This window comes from Nesoenas mayeri (genome assembly GCF_963082525.1).
Source record: "Nesoenas mayeri genome assembly, chromosome: 2".
NCBI lineage: Eukaryota > Metazoa > Chordata > Aves > Columbiformes > Columbidae > Nesoenas > Nesoenas mayeri.
This window is the reverse complement of record NC_137543.1, coordinates 137975225-137999954: the sequence shown is the minus strand read 5'-3', so window position 1 is coordinate 137999954 and position 24730 is coordinate 137975225. Positions and strand designations below refer to the sequence as shown.

General features: G+C 38.3%; 1 protein-coding gene across 3 annotated transcripts in view; it reads left to right on the top strand.

The window, feature by feature from the left end:
• Positions 1-24730, top strand: part of PPP1R9A (protein phosphatase 1 regulatory subunit 9A) — a gene marked incomplete at its 5' end in the record, with an annotated part of 135212 nt that overhangs the window by 93837 nt on the left and 16645 nt on the right. For all 3 annotated transcript variants that reach the window (XM_080338863.1, XM_080338862.1, XM_080338861.1), the window contains 6 exons: positions 321-456; positions 8766-8921; positions 14573-14626; positions 17002-17231; positions 18493-18589; positions 18712-18883. In XM_080338863.1, coding sequence (XP_080194989.1) covers positions 321-456; positions 8766-8921; positions 14573-14626; positions 17002-17231; positions 18493-18589; positions 18712-18883 — 845 coding nt within the window. The remainder of the gene's footprint in view (positions 1-320; positions 457-8765; positions 8922-14572; positions 14627-17001; positions 17232-18492; positions 18590-18711; positions 18884-24730) is intronic.

Here is a 24730-nt window from a genome sequence, read left to right as displayed (position 1 = left end):
GTGATGATTTTATTGTGGTTTTTTTAATTGCCCTGCTCTACATCTGTGTTCATAAAGTTCAAACTTAGCTAATCTTTTTTGCTGAAATTTGGAATGCAGGCTTTAGTGGTCACTTCCCCCCCCCCCCCCCCCCCCCATAAATATTGACACGGTCTTGCACACAGTGTCCTTCTGGCAAGTGTCATCCACAGAACACGTTACAACAATCACAGCCATGTATCTCTGGAGAAGAAGGCCACCCCTGATACAAGACACAGCTAAAAATCAAGACCTTTGGTAAACCAATAAAGGTAATATTTTTTCATTAATGTTTTGTACAGGTTTGTAATTGGACGAGAAAAACCAGGACAAGTGAGTGAGGTTGCGCAGCTGATCAGCCAAACCCTAGAACAAGAACGACGCCAGCGAGAGCTGCTGGAGCAACATTACGCACAGTACGATGCAGATGATGATGAGGTAACAGACTGTCTAGTGTTTCACTATTCAGTGTTTTTTAGTGTTCTGTTTCCTGTTCCTAATTCCTACTCTTTAATTGTCACTAAGAGGTCAACTTCTGGCCCTCCCCATTACTTCTGTTGCTGATTTTTACAGATCTTGATGATGAATCTTATTTGAAGAACAAAGTTACTGAAAAGCCTTTCAGCACGTATTTAAAATGTTTTTGTTCCAGAAGAGCAAATATCAAATTCATTGATGCTTCTGGAATCATTGCTCCTCCTCTGAAAGTGCATGCTTTGGCTGAAATAAGGGAATAAAGTTGGTTTCCTTGTGCATTGAAACATTGTGTTTTTTGGGAAAACTGGTAAAAGTTGCCTTCTAACTTTTGGGTGTTTGGGGAAGTTTTAGACCTTTTTCTTTCCTAGAATGTTCTTAATTGAGAACATTAAGAATTTTTTTTTAAATTCCAGGTAAGACCCCTTATTCCACACACACTGCTTATTATTCCTGTGTGAACAGAGATTCCATGGGATAGAGAATTAATCTACCTCATCTGAAGCTTGTATTGATCTTCATGATTAGTGCCTGATGTACCAATACAAGGGTTTTGAAACTATCAACTTCATTGAGTATATTTTCCATAATTCCTTCCAGTTCTCCTAAAATTCTAATATACTTGAATATCAAGATGCTTGGAAAGACTAATAAGAAATCTTTTTCAGAGACTACTGTCTGTCTTACTCCCAAAATTAGCTGCTGGGCTAAGGTAAAAGGCAGTTGCTTTAATAAGCCACTTAGCTCAAGCATACCGTCTTCATTTCACATAATCTTGAATAGTATTTGAAATGTCAGATTCCATCTATTAGTGTGGTTTTGCTCAGGCCAGGATTTTTCTTTTATTTGGGGAAGGAGGCAATAGAGGAGACAGAATTCATGCAATGCATTAATTTCAGTTTAGTTTTCTTTTAGGCATTGAGACGAGGCTTCTAAACAGTGAAATAGGGAAAAAAAGTACTCTTAGGTAAAATCCGGATACACTTGGAGTTTGAAACACGCTGTTAAAACTAGCAATAGGTCAGAACAATGAGAAGTGTCCCAGAAACTAAGTAAAAGTTCTTTCTAGCCCCAGTGATGCTTTCAGTCCCTTTAATTTCCACTGATAATAAAAATAAAAATATTTGAATATGTGTTAGAATGAATCTTATGGTAGGTGCATATTTAACTCACATAAATAAAAGTTGTATGTATTAAGGATGCATATGTATATGTGCCTGGGCAAGACCATGAAGAATAGAAACTCCATATTCTCTCTGTTCTCTCCTCAACCTATAGAAACATGCAAGTCTTCTGTTTAGTTTAGAATTAAAATTCAAGTGCCTGAGTAATTTCTTGAAGGTAGTCTATCATCTCCTCAAAAAACATAAGAATAGAGACAACTCCTTCTAGCCTTGGGAACAAGAGACTTCTCACACCTCATCACAGCATGCTGTAGATGCCAGGGTGCAAAGACTTGTGAGGTCATTTTATGGTAAACATAGTCCTACAGCTCTCATATTGGCAAGGAGAGGTGTGTCGTAAGTGCCTGATGTTCAAACCCTTCTCACTGTGTACTCACAAGTAGAGGGATGTGTGGCTGAAGGCAGACCTGTGTGAGTAATTCATGCATTACACCTTTTACCTGCAAGAAATCTCAGAGGTTTGTGTTGCTTACCTTCACACTCCACACAGATGCCTTAACTCAAGATCTGACAATAAAGAAAATGCTGTTAAAACCAAACAGATCAATACTGATACTGGTAGTAGTGCCTCAGGACTGTTGCTGTGCTGCTGCTGACAGCAACACTTCAATCACAGATGACCATGCAGATGTTTCTCAACACAATAGTGAAAGAGGACAGGGGTGAGTAGGTATCGGATTCTTTTTGTGATGTATCTTCTTGTCCTTGCAGTTCAGTGGTTACAAACTCTTTAGCCCTGTTCAATGCGTAAATTTTTAACACAAAAAATACCGAATGGATAAAGCGTTTTCTATTGGTAGTGTCTTTGGATGATAGAGAGAAAATAAGATGGGGCAAGTAATTAATAGAATTAGAGGCATCTTTTCTTATAGAACTACACTGAGGATGATGACCTCTTCTGTGACTATGACATGTGCTTTTTGGCTATTAGTGTTTGCAATGCAAAGCAGACTTTTATGCTGTATGAGAGAAAAGTAGGACAAGAGAGGAAAAGAAAGGAAAAGACATCTACCAAGGAGACCCTGGGTATCATCAAAGATCTCTTTTGAAAAGAGAAGGAATTAGGCATCAGAACAAATGCAGTACATCAGTTCTCAAAATCTACATTGGGATCATTGAAGATCATACCCATTTCCTACTTGATGCTATATATATATTTGGGAGGGGGGTGGTACACCTTGTTCTGAGAATAGATGGCAGGGGAATAGTTACTAAAGTGTGCAATGAGGCATGTTCCCTTTCTTAATTAATAAACTTATCAGAAGTAGTTTTTATTGGGAACTTGCAGCAATCCTGATTTTTTTTTTTGTCACCTGATTATGCCGTCCCAATAAGTTCACATAACTTGCACCATTCCTGGGCAATTGACACGATGGAAGCTGTGATCTAATGCACATTGGAGACAGTTCAAAGACACTTTTGGTCACCACAAGCACTTCTGGTCCGTTTACTGTCACCTTGCTCTGGGAGGTCAAATGTCTGGGCTTATGTTGCTATATACCAGACACCACTACCAGCCCTGCGTTCTTTGGCTCTGGTACATAGGGCATCTTTTGGGCAAGACTATCTCAATTTACACTGTCTGAATGAATATCCACAAATGTACAAAGACCCCTATCCTTTCGAGTCCATTCTCTCAAAGTGATAGTGATTCTAACTGCATGAAGTTCAGGAGTATTTGGGTTGCCAGTGTAAGGAGTTTCATGCTGAAGTGGCACAGAGTTGGGCAGGAGTTGTTCAGTCTCAGGGCTATCAAACTACAGCTACGATGCTGCATAAATAATCAAGAAAATGATCTTTATTCAGCCCTTCTTTGAGGCTGTCAAATTGCGAGCCTCTGAGACTTTACCACAAAGACAGCAATAACGTATCGGGTTTCCGGAGCAGGAAATCAGCGATCTGTGTGTGAGTCCTGGAGTCATTGCACATGACTGCATTTGGTAGAGCTGGTCAAACCAGAAGAAAGCGTGTGCCAGGCATGTGCAGGTCCTGGTGTTTTATCTTGTGCCGCCAGCTGGCTGGATGTCCTCTGGTTTGAAACTTAGGATAGTTTTCATCATAGCCCAAGCAGCATCTAGCTCTTTTAGAAGGATCTGAGTTCTTTCAAATAGGAGCATTATTGGGACAATTTTGACTTCTGCCGCCCAGTAGTGTGCACTGGACTTGAGTCAGATGCTAAATTAAAGAGATGCTTGTTGGTCTGCTGTAACTTCTCATTCCTTTGCCTTGCAGGAGTGTTACATGACAGTTATTTGTTGGGGGAGATTCACACTAATATATAGTGTTTCTAAAAAATAAATCATTAAGTGTACAAGTAATCCTGAAAGAAACATCATTTATGATATAAATGCCCTGCATCCCTGCACTTTATAATCTGCTGATATCAGGTCATCAGGGGATTGCAGGATCCTTTCAGATGCTCCTTCGTTTAAGTCAGCACGTGAAAACACAAGAATTGTGTGCAGAACTGATGATCACTAAAAGAAAAGGGATGCCCCAAAAGGGGGTCCATGCAAAGACAAGCAGGATAAATGTGCAACAGCTCAACAGCTCACAATTTGTTGTTAAGGTCCCAGGAGATAAGCAGAGCCAGTAGTATCAGTTATTTCTCAAGTACTGCTTACAGCAGCAGTGTTGGCATTTCCCCACAAGCCTGTGTAAACTACAATAAAGCTGGGAGATTCTGTTTTTTGAGGTGCTGCCTTTCAATAGCCTACCACAGAGTTTATTCATCGTCAGTTCATCTAGCTTCCTAAAACTCCACATCCTTTGAATTTGTTGTATTCTGTCAGAAAAAAAAAAACAAACTAGGCGGCTTTGAAGCGGGTACTGTCTTTGTATTTTCTACTTTGTGTGTTAAGTACAACCTGAATCAGAATCCTCGACTGAAACCTTTTGACTTCCCTGTGTTAACATAGTGTTCTGTGCACATTTTAGTCAAATTCTGACATTTCTTAGAGTTTTGATTTGAACGTGGTATTATCTTCTTCGTGTTCTACAGTGAATGGCAAAAGTCACATAAAGCAGATGACCTGTTCCCCTGAAGGCTGCATATGGCAATGCAGGATGTGAAATTAATAACATATTACAGAATTCTGTTCACTCTGTGGCCACAGACAAATAGTTTAATGCAAGGGATGTTTTAATGTATTTTAATATCACTCATAGTCATTTGACGATTTTTTCATTTTTAATTCTCATTTATCAGGGTATTTTGAGAGCGAAGCAACATAAAATCATTGAAGAAATTATTGACACATATGAAAACAAAGATGTTGCAATGTGCTTGAATGCCTAATGCCCAAAGAACACATTTGTTAAACAAGATCTTTCAGAGCAGATGGTTTTTCCAATATCATTAATGTCAAGCACTTCTTTAAAAGTGGTGATTGATCTGTACCATTATATTTTTCTTTGCTCTTTTGAAAGAGTTAAGTATAAACCATCAAAAACTCAAGTGAAGAGGTGGGTTTGAGTTATTTTTATAGTTCTTCAGATGGTGTTCCCTGATTGTGGGAGAGTTTCAGCACAAACAAAAGGTTTAGCTTGATGCAGCCTTTGTTATGGTGATTTGGGGGAGGTCTGTCTGCCTTATCCTGGCTGGTGCTGCTGCTCCTTCTTTCTGCTTGGGACTGTTAGGCCTGTTTCAAGAATTTACAGGGCAATTAAATGATGTGAGTAATGCATTTCCCCTTTTAAAAAGGGAAAATGTAGTTCATGTTTATAAAGATAATTTTATGCTATTAGGGGTGATAGTATATAGCAAAATGGAATGGCTAATATCAGAAGCTGTGAGTGGGATAAGGTTAAGCTTTAGGTGCTACTGAAATGAGAAATAGGGCTTTTGCACGGATGAATTTTGCTCACCAATACAGACTGAAGAGTCTGAGGTTTTCCTTCAAGAGCATGTAAGTTTTCACTGACTGTTGAGCTTAAAAATATTATTGTCGTTGTCAGCTAAGAAAACGACATGTATTGCAAGGAACCTCAGGCGACTACAATAACAACTGTTACCTTACAAGGCTTCGTTACTTTGAAGTAAAATAAATCTTGTCTGTGCCTTGCTGCTGCTTGTAAAACACTGTGTTTCCCATTCTATCTTACTGATGCAGGGTCTGAACAACCTTCTAGTAGTTTCATGTGAAACAGAAGTCAGCAGAGCTATTTTTTTTCCTGGAAAAGTATGTTTCGTGCAGTTTATGACATACATTTCCTTAAAGTACACGTTGGTTCTTTTCAACCCGTAATTTGAGTTTTGTGTGATTATAAAATTCGATCCCTTTCTTTTGAAGAAGAAAGCAAATGTCTCATTTATTTCAGTGTTCTGTAATGTGTTCGTGTCATCCTGCTCTCTTGTTTACTCGAACAAACTACTGTGCTTTGCTTTGATGACTACTTTTTGCATTAATTGATGGAAAAACGACTGTGCTCATCAACACTCGCTATGTACAGTTTGAAGCAAGATTATCTTTTGTGTTCATTTTAAGCTGCCTGATGTCCCCCTTCAAACACTGGCTCCTGAGGTGTTTCGAGTAGTGCCTGCTCTTGAATATTTCCCCAATATAACATAGTCCTTTATATGTGCTTGTTTTTCTTTCTGTGTAAAGTACTTCTTTTTAGTTTAAGTCTTTTGCAAAACCTGTTTTAACTAAATTCATCTGTTTTATTATTATACTAAAATGGATAAATATAATTAGAATTTGCACTAAATTAATATATTCATTTAAAAAGCATGTGTAGCTGAGCCAGATCCATTTTTTTACATAAACCATGCATGAGTTTGCTAGTTAATGATCCAATTTCTGCTTCCTCTTTGCGTGCTTCAGAGATTTCCTTCCCACTGCTGACGGACCTGCCAAGATGTGTTTTTTCATGTGGAACTGATGGTTATGTTTTTATAGATTTTTCAGGGATAATGACTGCAAAATTGCCAGTACGTGGACTGTGTTAGTATTTTGTCCCCACAATAATTCCTTTCACTGAAATCCTGCTGGGATTGTGGAGGTAGCTGTTCCACTTCTCGCCACCCTGATGGTGTGTGAAGGTGGTGTTACATGCTCCTGGAAAAAGCCAGGACAATTAACAGCCTAATTTTCTGTTTAGATAGTGACTCCATGTAGCCGTGGGGAATAAAATAAAACCAGAAGTTACCACAGGCATAGCGTAGCAGAAAATTTCACGTGTGCATGTGAGATCTAGACATACAGACTGATAAATTTAATTTCAGGTGTTGTTTCGTTTAGCTGTAATGCTAATATGCTTGAAAACTCCAGTGAGATAGATGGTGTGATTTTTGCTTTTATTTTAAATAAGGAAAAATAAGCAACACCAGTTGTTACCTTTTTTGTTGAAGACTACTGAGATTCTCAGGCTTGATATATATAAAGTATGTAAAATACATGGTTACTGTTCCATGGGAGAATATGTAACTATTTATAGAGACAGAGAGTTGCTCTCATTAACAGTGGCATTTAAAGTATGGATGGGTCATGCACATTGGTGACTTACCTTCTTTTTGATAGTTCTTTTAATATCAGAAGATTTTACCAAATGATTCTAAGCTTTCTGTGTGTTTTGGCTTTGTTTTTTAAAACTTTAATAGTTTTTAAAAAGGAGTATGTAATTTTTCATGATCTTTGCAGGTCCCTTCCAGACCAAACCATTCTTTTATTCTATGATACTGTGTGTTATTTATGCAAGAAATGGTGATGTTTTATTGCAAGCATATCATCCTGTTGTTGAATGCATACATATATCCTTTCTGCCCGTATGTACTTGAGCGCTTAGATTTAACGTGCTTCCATGCCCTGCTTTTGAATTGAGAGATATTTAAATAAGCCTAAACAACAGCTGGGAAACTAAATTAAGGTAGGAAGTTGTTCGGACATCTGAGTTCTTACATCTTGTTTTGAAAAGTTCTTCTGACGAAAAATGGCACTAATAGATAATCCCAGCACTAGTGGGAATATACTTCTGATAATATTACGTGCCTGCATCTTGGTAACTGAAAGCTCATGAACAAAAATTTGCATAGTTGTGTCAAAATCTTGGTGTTGTGACTGTATTTACTTCAGGAGGACTACACCTCTTCCCCTGCCCTTCCTTTTCCATGGATATATTGAGTCCCAAGCTTTGTAAATCCAGATGTGGCCCTGAGGGAAGTGTTTGCTCTATACGTTTGCTTAGCGATTTGCACAGCCTGCACACTGTTAGTGATCCACATGCCATATACTCCCAGTGGGAGCCCCACTGGAGCGCGGGGGCCCAACCACCTCGGGCGCGGGGAGAGACACACGCACGTGTGTGCAAAAGATTGTCAGGGCAACTTGGCGTTTAATATCACTAGATTTATTTTTTCGACATCATTGTTTTATTTTGTTTAGTCTGTAGCTTGCGGTGTTTTTAAATCTGGTTTCGTCAGAAAATTGTTAACATCCCATGGTTTACCAGCCTAAGAAACACCTGCATTTTCTGTTTAAAACTAGCTAGAAGCAGCTCCTTAGGGTGAAAATTCAGTAAACTCTGACTTTAGTCTCTGAACTTGTCTCTGACACTCGGTTTCTTTTTCCTGCTGTTGTCTTTCTGTGTGGGTGTGACTTTTCTATTGCTGATTTGTTTATAAAGAACAAACCGATAGATTTTCAAATTCAGCATGGAATATCACAGGAGTATTACTGTGTCTAGATGGCTTACAAAACACTAATCGAGGTCTTGTTGGTCCTATTCTGCTTTTATTTCTATTTGGAAAAGATTTCTTGTTAAGTTTGAGATAAATTGGGAGAGCTCTTCCTATGGAAAAGAGGATGTCATTTGGAAAAGGATGAAAACCATTAAACTATTCAGCCAGAAGTTCTTGAGCACTGAATTCCTGGTTACTGTTTTCTCCTCTCTCTTAATGTTCTGAAATACTATGGTGGAATTGTATATTTTTGTCTGGTAGAATTCATAAGTACTGGAATTATAGTTAAAGAAAAAGATAACCCTTGTTGTATGCAGTATGCTGTATTTGCACAGTAATTTAATTACTGTTCAAACAGTTTCTACTTAAAAAGAGGATAACTGGACTTTCTTAAATGCTGTAAAATTAAGACAGGGGAATATGCTACAGATGAAGAAGATGAAGACATGGGACCTGTCCTTCCAGGAGGTGACATGGCTATTGAAGTGTTTGATCTCCCTGAAAATGATGACATGTTCTCCCCCAGTGATGTGGACACCGGCAAGCTTGCTCACAAATTCAAAGAGGTAAGTTGTAGATCAGAAAATATTCCTGAAATATGTCACTGGAATTAGATTTCTAGTTCTCTCATTGTTCAGTGCTTATTTTTCTCTTGAATACTAGAGTTGATTTCTAGCTGCTTGTATGCTCAGTATTGTTGAATGACTCAAAAAGATATGCTTAAAAGAAATGGAATTGGTCTTCAGAGTTGTTTTAATGTCAGCTTTCAGGTGACTGTTGGATTGATGGAGAGTGATGTATCATTTATGGTTTCAGCACGGAAGTCACCAGGCCCCAGCACTTAGTTTATATTTTTTGACGAGGAAGATGAAGTGCAAGTTCATCTCTTCCTAGCAGGTTTCTTTTTTTTTTTTCATCTTTTTTTTTTTCTTTTTTTTTTTTTTCCTTTTATTTGTAAGATTGCAATAAAAAGTGATCAGGCAAATGGAACAGCAAATGCTACATTTTGTGAAAATGGACATGTGGAGCTCTTCCTATACCATTGCACAGCGACTCATCAGCATACAGCAATGTCATAGGTTTGGCCGTGTGTGTAGAAAGATGGTATATTGAGGAAGCAAGTGCATTTCAAACTGGTGTTTTATCAAATCTCTGTGGTTGTAAAGTTTGTGTGGCATCCACTGTTACTAGCTGAGGCTTGAATTAGTGATGTTTCTCACAATCATTGAATTCAGGTAACTTAATTTACCCAAGATTCAGGCCAGACATGAGGAAAAGGTTTTTTTACAATGAGGTGGTGAAACACTGGCCCAGGTTGCCCAGAAGGGTGGTGGGTGTCCCATCCCTGGAGACATTCAAAGCCAGGCTGGATGGGGCTCTGAGCAAGATGAACTGGGTGAAGATGTTCCTGCTGATTGCATTGGACAAAATGACCTTTGAAGGTCCTTCCAACCCAAAATATTCTATGATTTGTTGTGTATTTTAGGTTGTGCTTTTCATGTGGTTTATTTCTGACCTTTACTGAATTCTGATTCAAATAAAGAGATGAAACAGTTGGATTTATCTAAGCCCACAGTGATGACAGAGGTGACAATAAAGAACATTTTTCTTTCTAAGTGTAGTGAAGATAGAAGGGGTGAAAGTAGCCGGAACCTCATAGGAGATTTGAGCAGCATAGTCCTTCTGGGCCCAGAGTGGAGTTTTAAAAGAGAGAGGCTTCCTTTTGATTCTTTTTCCCCTATCCTCTCCCCTTCTCTTCAATCAAAACAGATATTTTATTTTTTATAAATATATGTTATTATTACTGTCTAGCAAGAGTAATGTATGGGAAGTAATCAGTCAGAGCAACCCATCTTTCCCTTTTCTGTTGATGCCCTTTTCAGCCTTTGGAGGCCTACTGTTATTCATTATTGCTTCCTGAAAGTTTTTTTGTTCACTTAAACGATAATTTCTTCCATATTTCAAGTTCTAGACTCTTAGGCAAAGTAGCAGAACAGTTTACTTCATTTTCTAATACTTTACATCACACGTTGTGATACTTTCTCAAAGCGGTGCCAGTGCAAAGCACATTTGCAGTGATGGGCAAGGCACTGAGCTCTGAATAAATTGCCCGTCAGAATATGCTTGCGTAAAATTTCCATCAGCTTGGCCTCTTGCTATACTTGAGCGTGTCCAAACTGCTTTGAAGCTATTATTTGCAGACCTGTTTGGTTTAATGGCCTCAAAATACTGGTGTAGGAGAGATCAAATTAAAGGACTTGAGGATCCTCTAGTTCAAGTGTAGATGAGAGCCTGAGAAGGAAAATTAAATGCTCCTGCGTAAGAGTGGACTCTTTTTCACTAACCCACACAGTTACCGCTGTTACGAACATGTCACTTTTGTTTCACTGATTGTGAAGCTGCATTTTGTCAGCTGCTACAGAGTGAATACATGTATTTTTCTTGGTATTTGCCCTGAATTCTTTCAACACTAGAGGACTTGTTCACGATCACGCTGCACAAGCCCACACAGTGTTTTCTGGAACTGTATTTAAAGAATAACTGTTCTTTCTTGTTCTTACTGCAGAGATTAATGAAAGTATTAAACAAGTGGGTTGGGCATAATCTTTAAGCATAATAGTTTGACCTAATTAGTTGAATTCAGTCTTTGCAATGAAAAATGTGCTCAAATACTTTCAGATCACTCTTATTTGAAATGCCTTGCTTTTGGAATGGAAGTCAGGAGAGAGACAGGCATTCCTGGCTGAATCACTGTACTTCTGCAAGCCTTGCTTCCTGGCTGTAAAACAGGAAAAATGAGACTGATTTTCCTTAACTGATTTGAGAGAAAGAGCTAGAAGCTTTATTTTAGCTATGATGATTGAAGAGAGACAGGATCTACTGGGATAAGGGACATCTTATGTAAGAATTAGGTGTTAACATTTGACGTCTCAATGAAGTCTTTGAAAAATGGATTATTATTATATTCAAGAAATATAATGATTATATAGACATTTTCATGGAGATTATTAGATTCCATTGTATACTTTTTTCCCCATGGTACTCTAGGTATTTGCTAGCTTTTCATCCCATCCTACATTTTGCAGTTTTAGATGAATCCAAGCTATTTAGCTATTTTCTCTGTAAAAAGGTTTTACAGTTATGAAGAAAATTAATCAGCTTTTCAAGACATCATTGCAAAGGAAACGTGCCAAAAATGATTCAAAATGTCCATTGTTAAAATGAAGCCTTCACAGTTTTGTATTGACTTAGAAAACATAAAAATACAAAATAGTATCTGCCAAGAATTTGTCTGACATTATACAGGATATGGAATAAGTTATTTCTCTTCCCCTATTAGAAAATTTACTTTAAAATTTTTAACTATGAAGGGCAGATTTGCTTGTCAAACAATTGACCTTGCCTGTTGTTCAGTCTAACCCATAAATGTGTTAGTATTTCTCATCTATTCTGCAAGCATAATTAGTTCTGATTAAAAAAAAAAGACAAAAGTGGATGTCCAGCTACACATTTGTCTGTTCAGCAGGAAGGTGTCTTCTTTCTTCTGCCTCAGTGGGATCTGCTGTACCATGTATTGATTCAGTGATCTGGCTGGGTGCTTGGTATTTTTTTCTTTAACTTAATAACAGTATAAAAATAACTGTTAAAACCATCTGTACCTGAGCAGATTGTCATTTATGCAACAATTTGGAGTTTATTTGTATGTAATAATAAGCTGTTTAAGTGCTGCTGACTGATTTGTGGGGTTTTTAGAGGAGATGGGAATGGACTGTATGCAGGTAGCCTAAGGCTTTGAGTCTTGGCCTTTTGATTTCATTATTAACTCTGCGAAGGGCAAACTCCAGCTCATCCATCCTTCCCCTGATTTTATCTCACTCCAAAACAATGAGATAGCAGAACTAAGCAAAGGCCTGGGCACTTAATAAGCTCCATAACATTTTGAGATGGTTGGTTTCTGATTTTTCATGACTCACAGAACCAGTTCTTCATCCCTGAAAATTGCAGATCAGAGTTTGGATTGAGTGAGCTCAAAAATTGCAAGTGACCTCTGCAAATACTTATTAAAGTATCTCCTTAGTTTCCTTTACCGTATGTAATTACAAAAAGGTATATCTCCTACTCAGCCTCCTGATCTACTGGGTGCAGTAGCACCCCATGTCACTTCTTGCCGTTAATCCCAGCTCCGTGCCCTGTTCCCAGCTGCACTGGCATCTTTGTGTCCTGGAGCAGTAGCCCTGCTCTCGTGCGGCTCAGGAGCCTCGTATGATCTGTGGGTCACTGCTTGCTCAGGACAGGTTTGTTCTGGCCCCATGGCCGTTCCACCTGCGAGTGCACCTGGTGTGCCCCCACATTTTACATGTTTCTGCAAGCAGTTGCAGTCAGTGACTGGTTTCATTTGAAATTAGATCCTACATCTGCTTTCACTGAGCACTGGAAGATTTGTTGACAGTTCTCAGTGCAAAGTCAGAAAGTGAGCATAAGTAACGTGATCCTGAGGATGAGAAGTGCTTTACGTCTCCTCTGGAGACAGTGACCAAGGAACAAGTAGTGGAATGAAGTTTTCTAAACAGTTCCTCAGGTGGAACTGGTTGTGTCAGTGTCTCCTTTACTCCTTCCAACCTAAATTCAGTAATTCTCCACCAGAAAGGACTAGATTTACTTACTACATCTGTTAAGGCTGATTTGCAAACCAAACTGCACCTGAGAGTGTGCGTTTCCTCTGCTACAAGAAATGTGTTCAAGTGGTCCCATGAAATGGGAATTTCAGAAGTATCTCAACCTTTCTCAATACTTGTACCAATCACCTTTGTGATAGCTCCTTTTATTTTGAAACTACTCCTCTCCTCCAGCAGAGCTTCTCTTTTGAATTATTTATAGTTTTTTGGGGTTTTTTTTTACGAACAGCCTGGTCTTCAAAGACATAGCCATTGCTTCACCAGAGATTATAATTTCTAGTTTAGTACAACTCCTTCACATATTCCATTAGCTCGACATAAACTATTCCCAAGGCCTTCTGTTAGTCTTCCAAGAGAATAACCCTCATGTAAAACATGCTTTTCTGTAACTATTCCTGATATTCATAAATAATGGATTAAGGTTTTGTTTCCACTGCAGTGCCAACTCAGGCTGTAATTCAGGTTATGTCCTTGCTCTCAACCCAACACACACAAGTCACTGTTTCAGATTAAACAGTGCTTTAGATTTAAGGCTTTGAGGCCTGTCAGAAGTTGTGTGTGCTTTAAATGATAAAGCAGCAGGGATGCGGGTGCAGACCAGTGTTGGGGGCACACGCATGATCATTTCCATTTGGATGAGGGTTATGCTGTTGAAGCTGTCGTTCGATTCACACTTCAGAGTGTTCTTGGAGCCTGCGAGCAGTAGACCTTTGGGCTGAAACTGAAGGTGTTTCAGGACATTGCTTAATACACTCAAAGAGCTAATGAGTATTCACTCCACAGGATCAGAAGAGCGTAGGTTAGTCCAAAAGAAATCTTCCCAGAAGATAGGCAGGTGGATGCTGGGTCCTCAGCACCAACCCTTGCACTGGTTGTGCACGGTGCTGGGTAATGTCACTGCAACCTTTAGCACGCTGCCTGGGCTACTAATCTGCTTGCAATCATTTTGTGTGCTTGAATGCCATTTCCTGTTTTTCGCAGTTTCCCTGTGTAACTGCTCTCACGTTGAGATTAGCTAGCTTGAGCAGAATAATAGTAGAGAAGAATGGCATCAGTTTACCTTTTTTCTTGCATGAAATAAACATGTGGAATCTTCCCTCAAGGTTTTCCTGACTTCTCAAGTTGTTAAATCACTTATTTCCGTATTTGCTTTTTTTGTAACATGCCTGCTTTAATCAACGCAGTGGGACTTTCTGACAGCACTGGGACGTATTTCACATTCACATCAGAGGAGAGCAAAGCCCAGCAGGATAACATCTTTTTTTTTATTTTTTTTTTTAAAGCATAAGACATTTGGTTTTGCTAAACAGATTGGATGTTCTGATTTGAAATTATGAGTGGTTAAACGGCATCCTATCTTTAATTAGGTTGCATAGACTGAGTCATTTTGCAAGCTAGACATTTTAATTTACAATCTGCTGCACTGCAGCACTCTTCAAGGCCTTCTGCTCTGTAATAAGGTATTCAACTTGCAGCACAGGCTTTAAAAATACTGGTGTACTCTCAGTGACTTCTTGTTTATTTTATGTTTTCAATTTTAGTTGCAAATCAAACATGCAGTTACAGAAGCTGAAATTCAGAAGCTGAAGACGAAGGTAAGAATCAATATACGGTTAATACACGCTGTTTTTTTAATCTCATGCAAAATCAGATCCGAAGACGTATCTTTATGTGGGTGGAGAAGTCAGCATCCTTATTAAAGGCTGATTAAGAAGCAGAGTGGCTCAGCTAAATCTTGTCTTGGTATATATTTTCTATTCAAAGTTTCAAGTAAAATCTTAAATGCTGCTATTAAGAGAAACTGCCAACTTATGTAGCTTCAATTAAATATACATTTTAAGGAGTATCATAGTGACTAAATGGCAAATTTTTAGTTTTACAATTCTAATGCATTTTCTCAGGTTTTAAAATTGTATTGAATATTCAAGTCTAAGTTAGTAGGGTTTTTATTTACCAGTAATGTTGAAGTATCCTGTTTATACTAGTTTCCTTTTTTTGACATTTGAAAAAAAACCCTGAATTATTTAAAGGTACGTAATAGAAATTACTTTTTATATAGAGACGAAAAAGAGCTGTTCCATATTGTTACGGTTCTCTTTAAAAGATATTTAGAAAGGAAAAAGCTTACTAGTTTAACAGAAAACATTGTCTCATGATTGGTTGCTAGTTATTATATTGAATTGCTACAGCAATAAAAAGAAATTGTGTTTTTTGTACCAGGATAACCTTTATGGGCAGGCAACTGATAATTCAGCTGTTGAGTAATGTTAGGTTTCATAATGATGTCCTTCTCTTTGAGTACATTATAAAGGAAATAAAAATAAGAGAAAGAGAAAATTGTACTTGAGCAAAAGATTTTATATTATTTCCTTTTAGCAACCATTTGCACTCACTGCGTATTTTGTATAGTGTTTATCAAATCTGCATAAATTGTTGTTAAATCCAAATTCAGAATGCAACTGTTTTCTGTAATGACAATTCGTATTGTACTGTTTTAGTTCAAAAAGTGAGGAATCTTTTCTCCCTCTGCTTTCCAGTTGCAGTCTGGCAATCGGAGCCGCACGGTCAGTCCCTTGGGATTGATTTGCTGAGCCCCACTGACTTCATGGCAAGGATATGTGGGTGTAAACACTCACCTGGGCAAATCCATTTGCAAGATCAGGGTTAATGTGCTTTTTTGTGCTGGACTTTTTTACCTAGTGTTTTGAATAGGGCCAAAGAAAATGTGACGGGTTTAGGTATATTACTACTAAAACTGCAAACAAGTTATTTTCTTTTTGTGTGCATCATCCTTGATGCTAGCAGAACTACCTGGAGCAAATTAAACGGTCTGGATAAGTGAACAAGGATGTTAAAGCATGTTTTGTTTTCCATAAATTCTGGGAGCTAAAATCTACAAGTTGCTACAACCCTACCCTTATCCAGCACCAAACATTCAAACCTGCAGCTAGCTTCGGCTGGGAAGTGAGAAGCCTAACGCACACACACACAAACAAATTAATAAAAAACTAGCAAATCAGCTAAGGATTGTTTTAAACTCAACAGTAAAATTCAGATTTCTTTGGGGTCACTTGGAAAAAGTCATTGGACTTCACTGGTGCCGAACAGTTGAACTGCACTGGCCATGGGGTTAAGCAGTGCTAATGGGTTGGGCAGAATTGGCCCCTGAAATCTTCAACAGCAAGGGCATATTTTCCTTTTCATATTAGCTTCTTACAACTCGGTAAGCAAATTTAAAGAAAACAGGAGTAATATATGTATAACAGGTTCTCTTTGTCCTTGTAATAGTTCTGGCATAGTTTCAGTATTGGACGTGAAACTCTCTGTTTGCTTAAATGAAAAAATATTCTAGGTTATGACCCAATGTTAAATTTTGAACTGTGCTTCAACCTCTTTTGTTTGGCTTTCTAGATTAAGCAAGATTATGACATGAAGACAGATATTGTGAGAATTCAATGGAATTCCTAATTTGAGTGAAAAATCAGATAGATTAGATGCAATTGAGTTTTTTTCCTATTGTTCTCTAAAGTCCTTAAATACAATACAGAACCTGGAAATCAGATTCCTCACAGTATAAGAAATCTCATCATTTTGTGAAAGTGTATGAATGCTTTATAACACCTGAGCCACACACATAGGGCAAAATGCATCCCTGGCACTCACTGATTAACTCTGCAGTTTGCCTGAATACTCCGCTATTGACATTTTTAAAGTGTGTTTATTATAACCCAGAGAAGCACAGAGGCTGCACTGGAACACAGAGCAAAGGCTCTACTTTGTTTTATGAGGAGGAATAATGTTTGTATCAGCCTGTTTTCTTTGTCTGGGAGTGCTCTTTTCACTGCTAGCATATTACTGTTATAGGTATTAATTCCCTGATTTTCAGTAGTCATGTTGTCTGAATTAATCCTCCGCGATGAGGCTGCAGTTGGCAGCTTTTTCCTGACTGCATCTCCGCTCTTCTGTTCAGCTGCAGGCTGCCGAGAATGAGAAGGTGAGGTGGGAATTGGAGAAGACCCAACTCCAGCAGAACATTGAGGAGAATAAGGAAAGGATGATGAAATTAGAGGGTTATTGGATTGAGGCACAAACCCTGTGTCACACGGTGAATGAGCACCTCAAGGAGACACAAAGCCAGTATCAGGCTCTGGAGAAGAAATATAACAAGGCAAAGAAATTAATCAAGGATTTTCAGCAAAAGTAAGCAGTTACGCCAGGCTCTGCAAATGAATTAGTGGCCAGATAGGAAACATGTAGGTGATATATTTTGAAATTTGAAACCCACTATTTAATACCTGTAAGGTAAACAATGTTTTTCACTTTTTTCATGAAAAACATGAGCTCTTTATTATGGTAAAATGTTAGTAGTATTCAAGTATTAGTTCAGTGTTGTTGAAGAATCATACTATAACTGAATAATGATTTAGTCTGTAGTATTCCAGGTTGGAATGTTTCAGGATTACTAGATAACTCAATGTCATTACAAACAGCCAAGAGTAATCGTAGTAAAGCATTTGATTAGCAAGATTTGCAGCGATTTGTATGGGTATTGTGTCAGCTGGATTCACTCCTACTGTGTACTAATGTGATATCAAAAAGAAAATTGTTTTGTTACGTTCTACATTTTGTTTTTCTTCTAGTAGATGCCAAGAATGTTTCAGCTGAGTTGAGCTAACTAATGATTACCTGGCCCCCTCTGTTTCATGTGGTCCCCTCTCCCTTATGGCTAGCAACAATAATATCATCTTACATTTCTAGAACAGCTTCTATTCCCCCAAATTTCTTTTTATTTTGTTATTATTTTTTTTAATTGCAGAAACTTTTTCTTTTCCTGCTGAAATATATTCATTTAAAGAAGAAAACTCAAAAACACACAGTAATGTCAGGTGACAGCTGGGAAGTACAGAAGTGAATATCCTGTCCCATTAAAAAGGGTTTTAGGTAGTGAAACTGTCATTAGCCATCCTGGAATTTTGTGACTGTTCCAGAATTAGCTGGTGTCTTGTGTGCTTTCTATCACAAATGTCTTAGATTTGCAAAATAAGAATAGGGAAAACAGCTAGCATGAGCTTAGATAATCTTTCTGTTCTTATGCTGCTCCATTTCCTGCACCAGAACACAGCATAAAATAAGCTAACATTGTTTTCATTGTAAATACAGATTATGAAAAAAATAGTTTAACTGTTTTGATTATTAGTTAGAACATCTGAGATTTTTTTTTCAGATAAATTCCTCTTACCATTTTTATGTCTTAACATATTCACTTAGACCAAGTAATTGTGTAGGGTTTTGTCCTTATTGGGGTTTCATACTTCTTACTACATCAGTAATAAAATATGTTAAGGACAGATTTTTCTGCTGTATAGTTTAAGATAAATCACAACATTTTATTTTCTGTTTGAATCTGATTTCTTTGATGACAGCAAATACATCTTTTTCCTTTCTTTTTTTTCCCCCTAAGAGAACTTGATTTCATCAAACGCCAGGAAGCTGAACGAAAGAAAATAGAAGATTTGGAGAAAGCACACCTTGCAGAGGTTCAAGGGTTACAAGCTCGTGTGAGTGATAATTACTCTCATATTTGAAGAATGAGACAATTCTGACTGATATTCTGGAAAAAACCCCTATCTTATAGATGTGCGTGTGTGTTACGTCTGACACTGTGTTGTATTTCTTTCAGATACGAGACTTGGAAGCAGAAGTTTTCAGGCTAATGAAGCAAAATGGGAGCCAGGTTAACAACAACAACAACATTTTTGAAAGGCAGACATCTTTTGGAGAAGTTTCGAGAGGAGATCCAGTGGAAAATCTAGATACTAAGCAAGTGTCTTGCCTGGATGGCTTAAGTCAAGGTTTGTTTGAACCAAACCGTAACTCCTATTAATACATATGTAAATAGCATGTTTATCATTAGAAGAAACAATAATGCAGGGATGTTGTTATTTTTTTCAAAATTCAGTATCTAATGACAGCCATATCAGGGTTGTACCAAATAATGCCAGTATAGAGTCCCAGAATAGCTGTGCAATGTGTATTCTGAAAGAAATGAAAGTGACTGAGTGCTAATAAGTATCATTATTGATTTCATAAAGCTTTCAGTGGAATGTCATCAACATTTAGGTTTAATTCGATGTTTCTGTTATGTTAATAAAGTGGGAGAAAATTGTGTTTTCTCCTTTGTTCCTAAATCTGTCCTTGATTACCTAACCACCAAAGATCAAACAAGAACAAAGTTACCAGAATGAGAAAACCAATGTTAAATTAACATTTTGAATGGATTTCTCCATGTTCTGATCCCACCTTGGTACAGACATCAAAAGGAACTATGTAGGTGGCTCTCACCGTTCTCAGGATGGAGCGTTTTGTAAAAAAAATTCAAATTTTTTGCTGGCACATCAATTAAAAATCTTATTCAGCTGTAGCACAACCTGATTTACAACATAAGACTTGTAAGACTTTGTTCTGCATTACTGAAGAGCCATAATGATTTGTGGCAATGCTGAGATCTGGATAGGTGCTGTCAGTAGGGTGACTGTAACCTTTACTTGTTTTGCATAGAGAAGATAATTCCCATTTTTCAGGCCGTGCCAGTGAAAATACACAGATAACTTCCACAGCTTACTTAAAGTTCTGTATAATGGCAGGTGGCTCCTCACTGTTGAAGTATATGCGGAATTAAAGCCAGTTTTAGGTCCACAGCCTTGGAAAAAAATTGCTTGGCGCAGGAGCGATACTTACTGTGTATTTAGTACCATCTGTGGAATCAGGTGTCAGAGATGTTGGGATTCTGATAAAGGAGCACCAGACTTTGTTCCTATATAGGTTTTCATTTTAAATAAGCTATAATGTTATTATGAATATTATGAAAAAAAATGCATTACATTACCAAATAAATGTATTTCTAATAATCTCAGACATGTTTTATTAAAATGGATATTTTAGCGGTTATTTCATGTGTGGACCCAGACTGAATATTGCTCTACAAACAAACAATATGAATTACATTTTTAACTAAGTATGTGCATGAAAGAGTTAGTCCTTGTGAAATGGTATTTGGGCGGTCTGCAGACCTCGTGGAACTGGTTTCCCTGAGCTATTTCTTTCTAGCAAGCGTTTATTATACTGAAATCTCTGACATTCAGCAGCACTCAGGATGACAAGGAAATCTGTATTTCTGCCATAGATACTCAGTGTTACAAAATATTTAATACTTAGCAACGCTGTTAACAGGAACCCTTTCAGAAGTTTGCATCAGGAGTGAAAAGTATGTTTTCTTTACCTGACACACAGAAATCATGTTTACATTACTATTGTAACAATGTCAGTACACATTCAGGGCTCAAGAGCTGAAATCCGGGAATTTCTACATGTAAAAAGAAAATTGCAAAATTATTTTTAAAAATTCAAAAATTCTTTGGAAAGCATTAAAACTCTTTGTGTCAGTACTTTTAAATGATATTTCTCAATTGATCTATTTGCATTTTCCAAGAGCTGCTGGTTTTCATTGCAAAAACACTCCCTTGGAGACATGTTACCAGTGTTCAGTACTTCTGAGAGCTAGAATAGACGATCTGTGAATTTAAATTGCCAAGTTTAACCACCTATATACAAACACAAATTATTTGCTAGGAAAAATAGACAATCAGTAGTGATTATTTGAAAGCAGAAACAGCATAAGTTAGACCTTTGATTCCAGGCTGGATTTGTGTTTTTAACAAGTGAAAACGAGAAGTCCTTTTTTAAAATAGAGAGATCCCTAAACATGCTGCATCACTCTTTGACTTCCATATACCTTTGCCAGTAAACTCCGTAACAAAGTCTCTCAAGTCTGTCTCAGACAGTGATGTGGTGATATTTGCTCTGCAGAGAAAGAACATCTGTCTCCATATCACACTTTTGTAAACCTTTTAAGAAAAGGACTTGCCATTGTCTAGCAATACTAATCACTAATAATGAGTGTATTTTCTGATCACCCCGTGGGTGTTTGCAGAGGAGCCATAAAGGGTGGGCGGGATGTCCGTGATGTCTTTGGAGGGTGAGCAGAGTTCCTGCGGGTGCAGTGTGTTGTGCATAGCGCCTTGGAGACATTCACACAAGCACTCCAATCTCTTCGCTGGCATTTTTTTTGGCGAATATAACAAGCGTTTCTTCATCAAGCCTCAGCATTAGGTTTGTGGAGTGGGACTGCATGTACACAGCCAAATCCCATAATTTTTATTCCTGAGTTTGCAGGTCTGTCACCCCTCAAAAAATCATGTTATGTAAAAATAGATATTTTAATTAAGATAATACTAAGAATTTTTTTTTCTTCAATATGATCTGAGGTGTTTATTACATTCTTGCATGGAACTAGATTTGGGAAGAACTGATAGATACGACTTGGCAGGGGCTTACACACAAGAATAGCTGTCCCTGTCCCTGCCGCTACAGGTGCTCTGCCCGTGTTTAGCATCGCACCAGACCGTGTGGCTCCTCAGGCTGCAACGTAACCTCACACTGAGTGTGAGGGGCTGCCAGGAACATCAGCAAAAGTTACAAATCAAAACCATTATGGACCACGGAGTTCTTCCTTTGCTTTACCAGGGAATATGAGAAAGAAGCCTGAGGATTTTGTTTCTTCTACAAATACATTATATATTCAGAGAGTCCAGGAAAACAGATAAACCACACTGTAGCTTTCTGGTTTAGTGGTCGTGAGCTGTGTCTCCAATAGAGAATCAAACTATTCACTGGAAGGAGCTGGTAGTTTGAAATCTAAACAGTTCGGCGGTGACGCCGACTTTGACAGTATTTGCTCACCTCTGTGCCAACACCTGTTCAAGCTGCTTTGATGGCTGTAGTGTCAGGGTGCCTTGGGATACCCAGGGATGCACCGGCTCACAGAAGGAGATTTTGAAATCTATCAGCCTGTATAATGGAAGAACAGTGGGAGGACAGGCCGGTTCTTTCCTGCTCCACAGTGATACTGAAATAATTCATATGGAAGCCCATTGGAGTCAAGTAGTTGAACACCTGCTGAAAGAAAGTCTAATTACATAATCTCTGAGAGCAAAATAGAACCTGTTATGACTTTTATGTGAGAGATCTATCAGGCTTCCCAGTGTGCTGGGAGATTCCCAGACAAGCCCGTGGGGTGTGTGTTTGTGCCAGGGAACAGCCAGGGCTGGTGGCTCTCCGTGGAAGAGCGAGGGGACTGAGGGTGACAGCATGTGTGGCCAGGACAGAGACCACTCAGGCAACTCATGGGTGAGCTGTGAAAGGAGGCCATGTATGGAAGTGTGTGCACTTGAAAGAATAAATATAGGCAGTTCAAATCATGACAATGTTCAGTTATCCTATCAAGTACTTACGGCAGAAGCATAATTACAGGTCATACAATGCTAATGATTTCGTAGTGTCATCTGTGTATAGAGTTTAACTCTTATACAAGCAAAAACATGGTACTCAAAGTCTTTGCAGTGCTTTAAGAAAACACAGATCTGCACAAATAAAAATGCGTTTGAATGAATGTTACCCTTTAGTTATTTACTGACATGCTATCTTAACGTGTGGCTTTGGTTTTGAGAGACAGTTTGAATTCAACTGACGGATAATGACTGTTGAAATGAGAGGCTCCACGCCACCCCTGCCTTTGTCCAGAGGCCTTGTTCCGCCTCTTCCATTGCCCTCTGTTAGCACTTGCACGCTCTGTGCACACACTGATTCAGTGGAATATCAAAAAACTGACCCAAGAGGTGAAGAGATTTGAGTGTCAGACTGAAATTGGGTAGTTTCTGCTGCGTCAATTATTTCCTATGAGGATTAGGAAAAAAAAAAAAGTTGAAACCCCAAAGAATCTATTTATTTTCTGGTGTAAAAAGCAAAACCACATTTTAAAATGTGTTTTGTCTTCCTGCAGCTTTGTGAAATTTTTAATTTGCTGAAATACTCAGGTTTCATTTGAGTGGATGATTAATAGCAAAGAGAACTGAAGTTGTGTTGGCTCTATTTGTGGGGGCGAGTCATACATGAAGTGTTTAGTATACCTTGCTCACAAGACACTCTTGAGCAGGGCAGCTTTGAACCCAGGCAGGTAGAATTGTTTCATTGTTCTGTTTTTTATATGAAATATTTCTCCAGTTTTCATATATGACATAATGGTGTTGGGGCAGTAGATGAAAGAGGGAAGATCTAAAAATGCTTTCCCTTCAAAACCAAAGAAATAGTCTTTCATGATTTTTCCAGGAGAAAGCTGTATGTACAAAGACAACAGTAAGTGTAAGAGTGATAATGCCCATCTCTTTTCTGATGATATATGAAAATAATGCAGCTCTGTGATCTTCATTTTTATTTCATTTTGTTGTTTTAAAGTACATAGGGTAGAATACATCATCTTCTGCACAAACCTCAAATTTTCAGAAGGTACAGCAACTTTGTAAAGAGTTAAGAAGTGGGAGAGTAGAGTACATTTCCCAAGCTTTCACCCAGGTGTTGTGATGATTCTTTGATGGTTTTTTGGGGCATAAGTACTGCGATCTTCTTGCAAATCTCTCAGTGAGTTTTTGAGGTGTTAGGTCAGCATAATGCCAGATCTAACAGCCCGTGTCCTGCTTCACACAGCATAGTTATTTTTCTAATTAACAAGGAAGCAGCAGAGACCCTTCCCTTGTGCAAAATCATGGCTTTTCCATTCCTGCCTTGAACAGCTGTGATTCAGGATGCCTTTCATGGGCCTTCTGGGTTTTTACTATCATGCTAAACTTATGCAACATCACTGATGGTTGCAGTGAAAGTTTGTGTTCAGCATTCTCAGGTCCTTCCTGCAAAACTGTAACATTACTTTTCTAATGATTTTACCAAAACTTGTTGCTGTTGGAAAGCTGAAAACAACTACAGTAGATGGTGATAATCGCAGAAATGATTGTGTCTTCCAGACTCTTGCTTAAGGAAGGGGGATTGGCAGAGTGTCTTCTGATGTGATCCGAGTGTGAGGCAGGGCTGTATTTGTGTGAGGTTGCTCATATATATCTGTTTGTATGAGGGACCATCCATGATTGCTGGTGCTGACAGAGATATTTTAGTGAGGTTTATCAAGTTTATGTAAGCTTTATGAGTTTAAAAAACTCTGAATAAAAGAGAGAAGTACCTACAAAGGGAGATAATTGTTCTGTCTGTGCAGAAAGGAGGAAGTAAAAAGATTGCCACGTAGTAATATAAAGATGCTTTTACTTGCAGAAGGATTGAGGCAAACCATTGAGGCATCGTATTCATAGAATCATAGAGTCGTAGAATCATTTTCTTTGGAGGGGACCCTCAAGATCATTGTGTCCAACCATAACCTCACTCTAGCACCAAACCATGTCCCTAAGAACCTCATCTATATGTCTTTTAAACACCTCCAGGGATGGTGACTCAACCACTTCCCAGGCAGCCTGTTCCAATGCTTGACAATGCTTTCTGTGAAGAAATTTTTCCTAATATCCAAGCTAAACCTCCTCTGGCACAACTTGAGCCATTTCCTCTCATCCTATCACTTGCTACTTGGGAGAACAGAAATTCATATTGTCACATATAACTTTGAATTACAGATGACCTCATCATCCAGAGGAGGACTGGGATTCCTCTCTGCTGTCCCCTCCTGAGAGGGATAATGTCACAGAGCAAGCACCCTGTGCCACTGTAGATCCAAAGGAGTGAGTTTAACACTTGTTCCATAATCC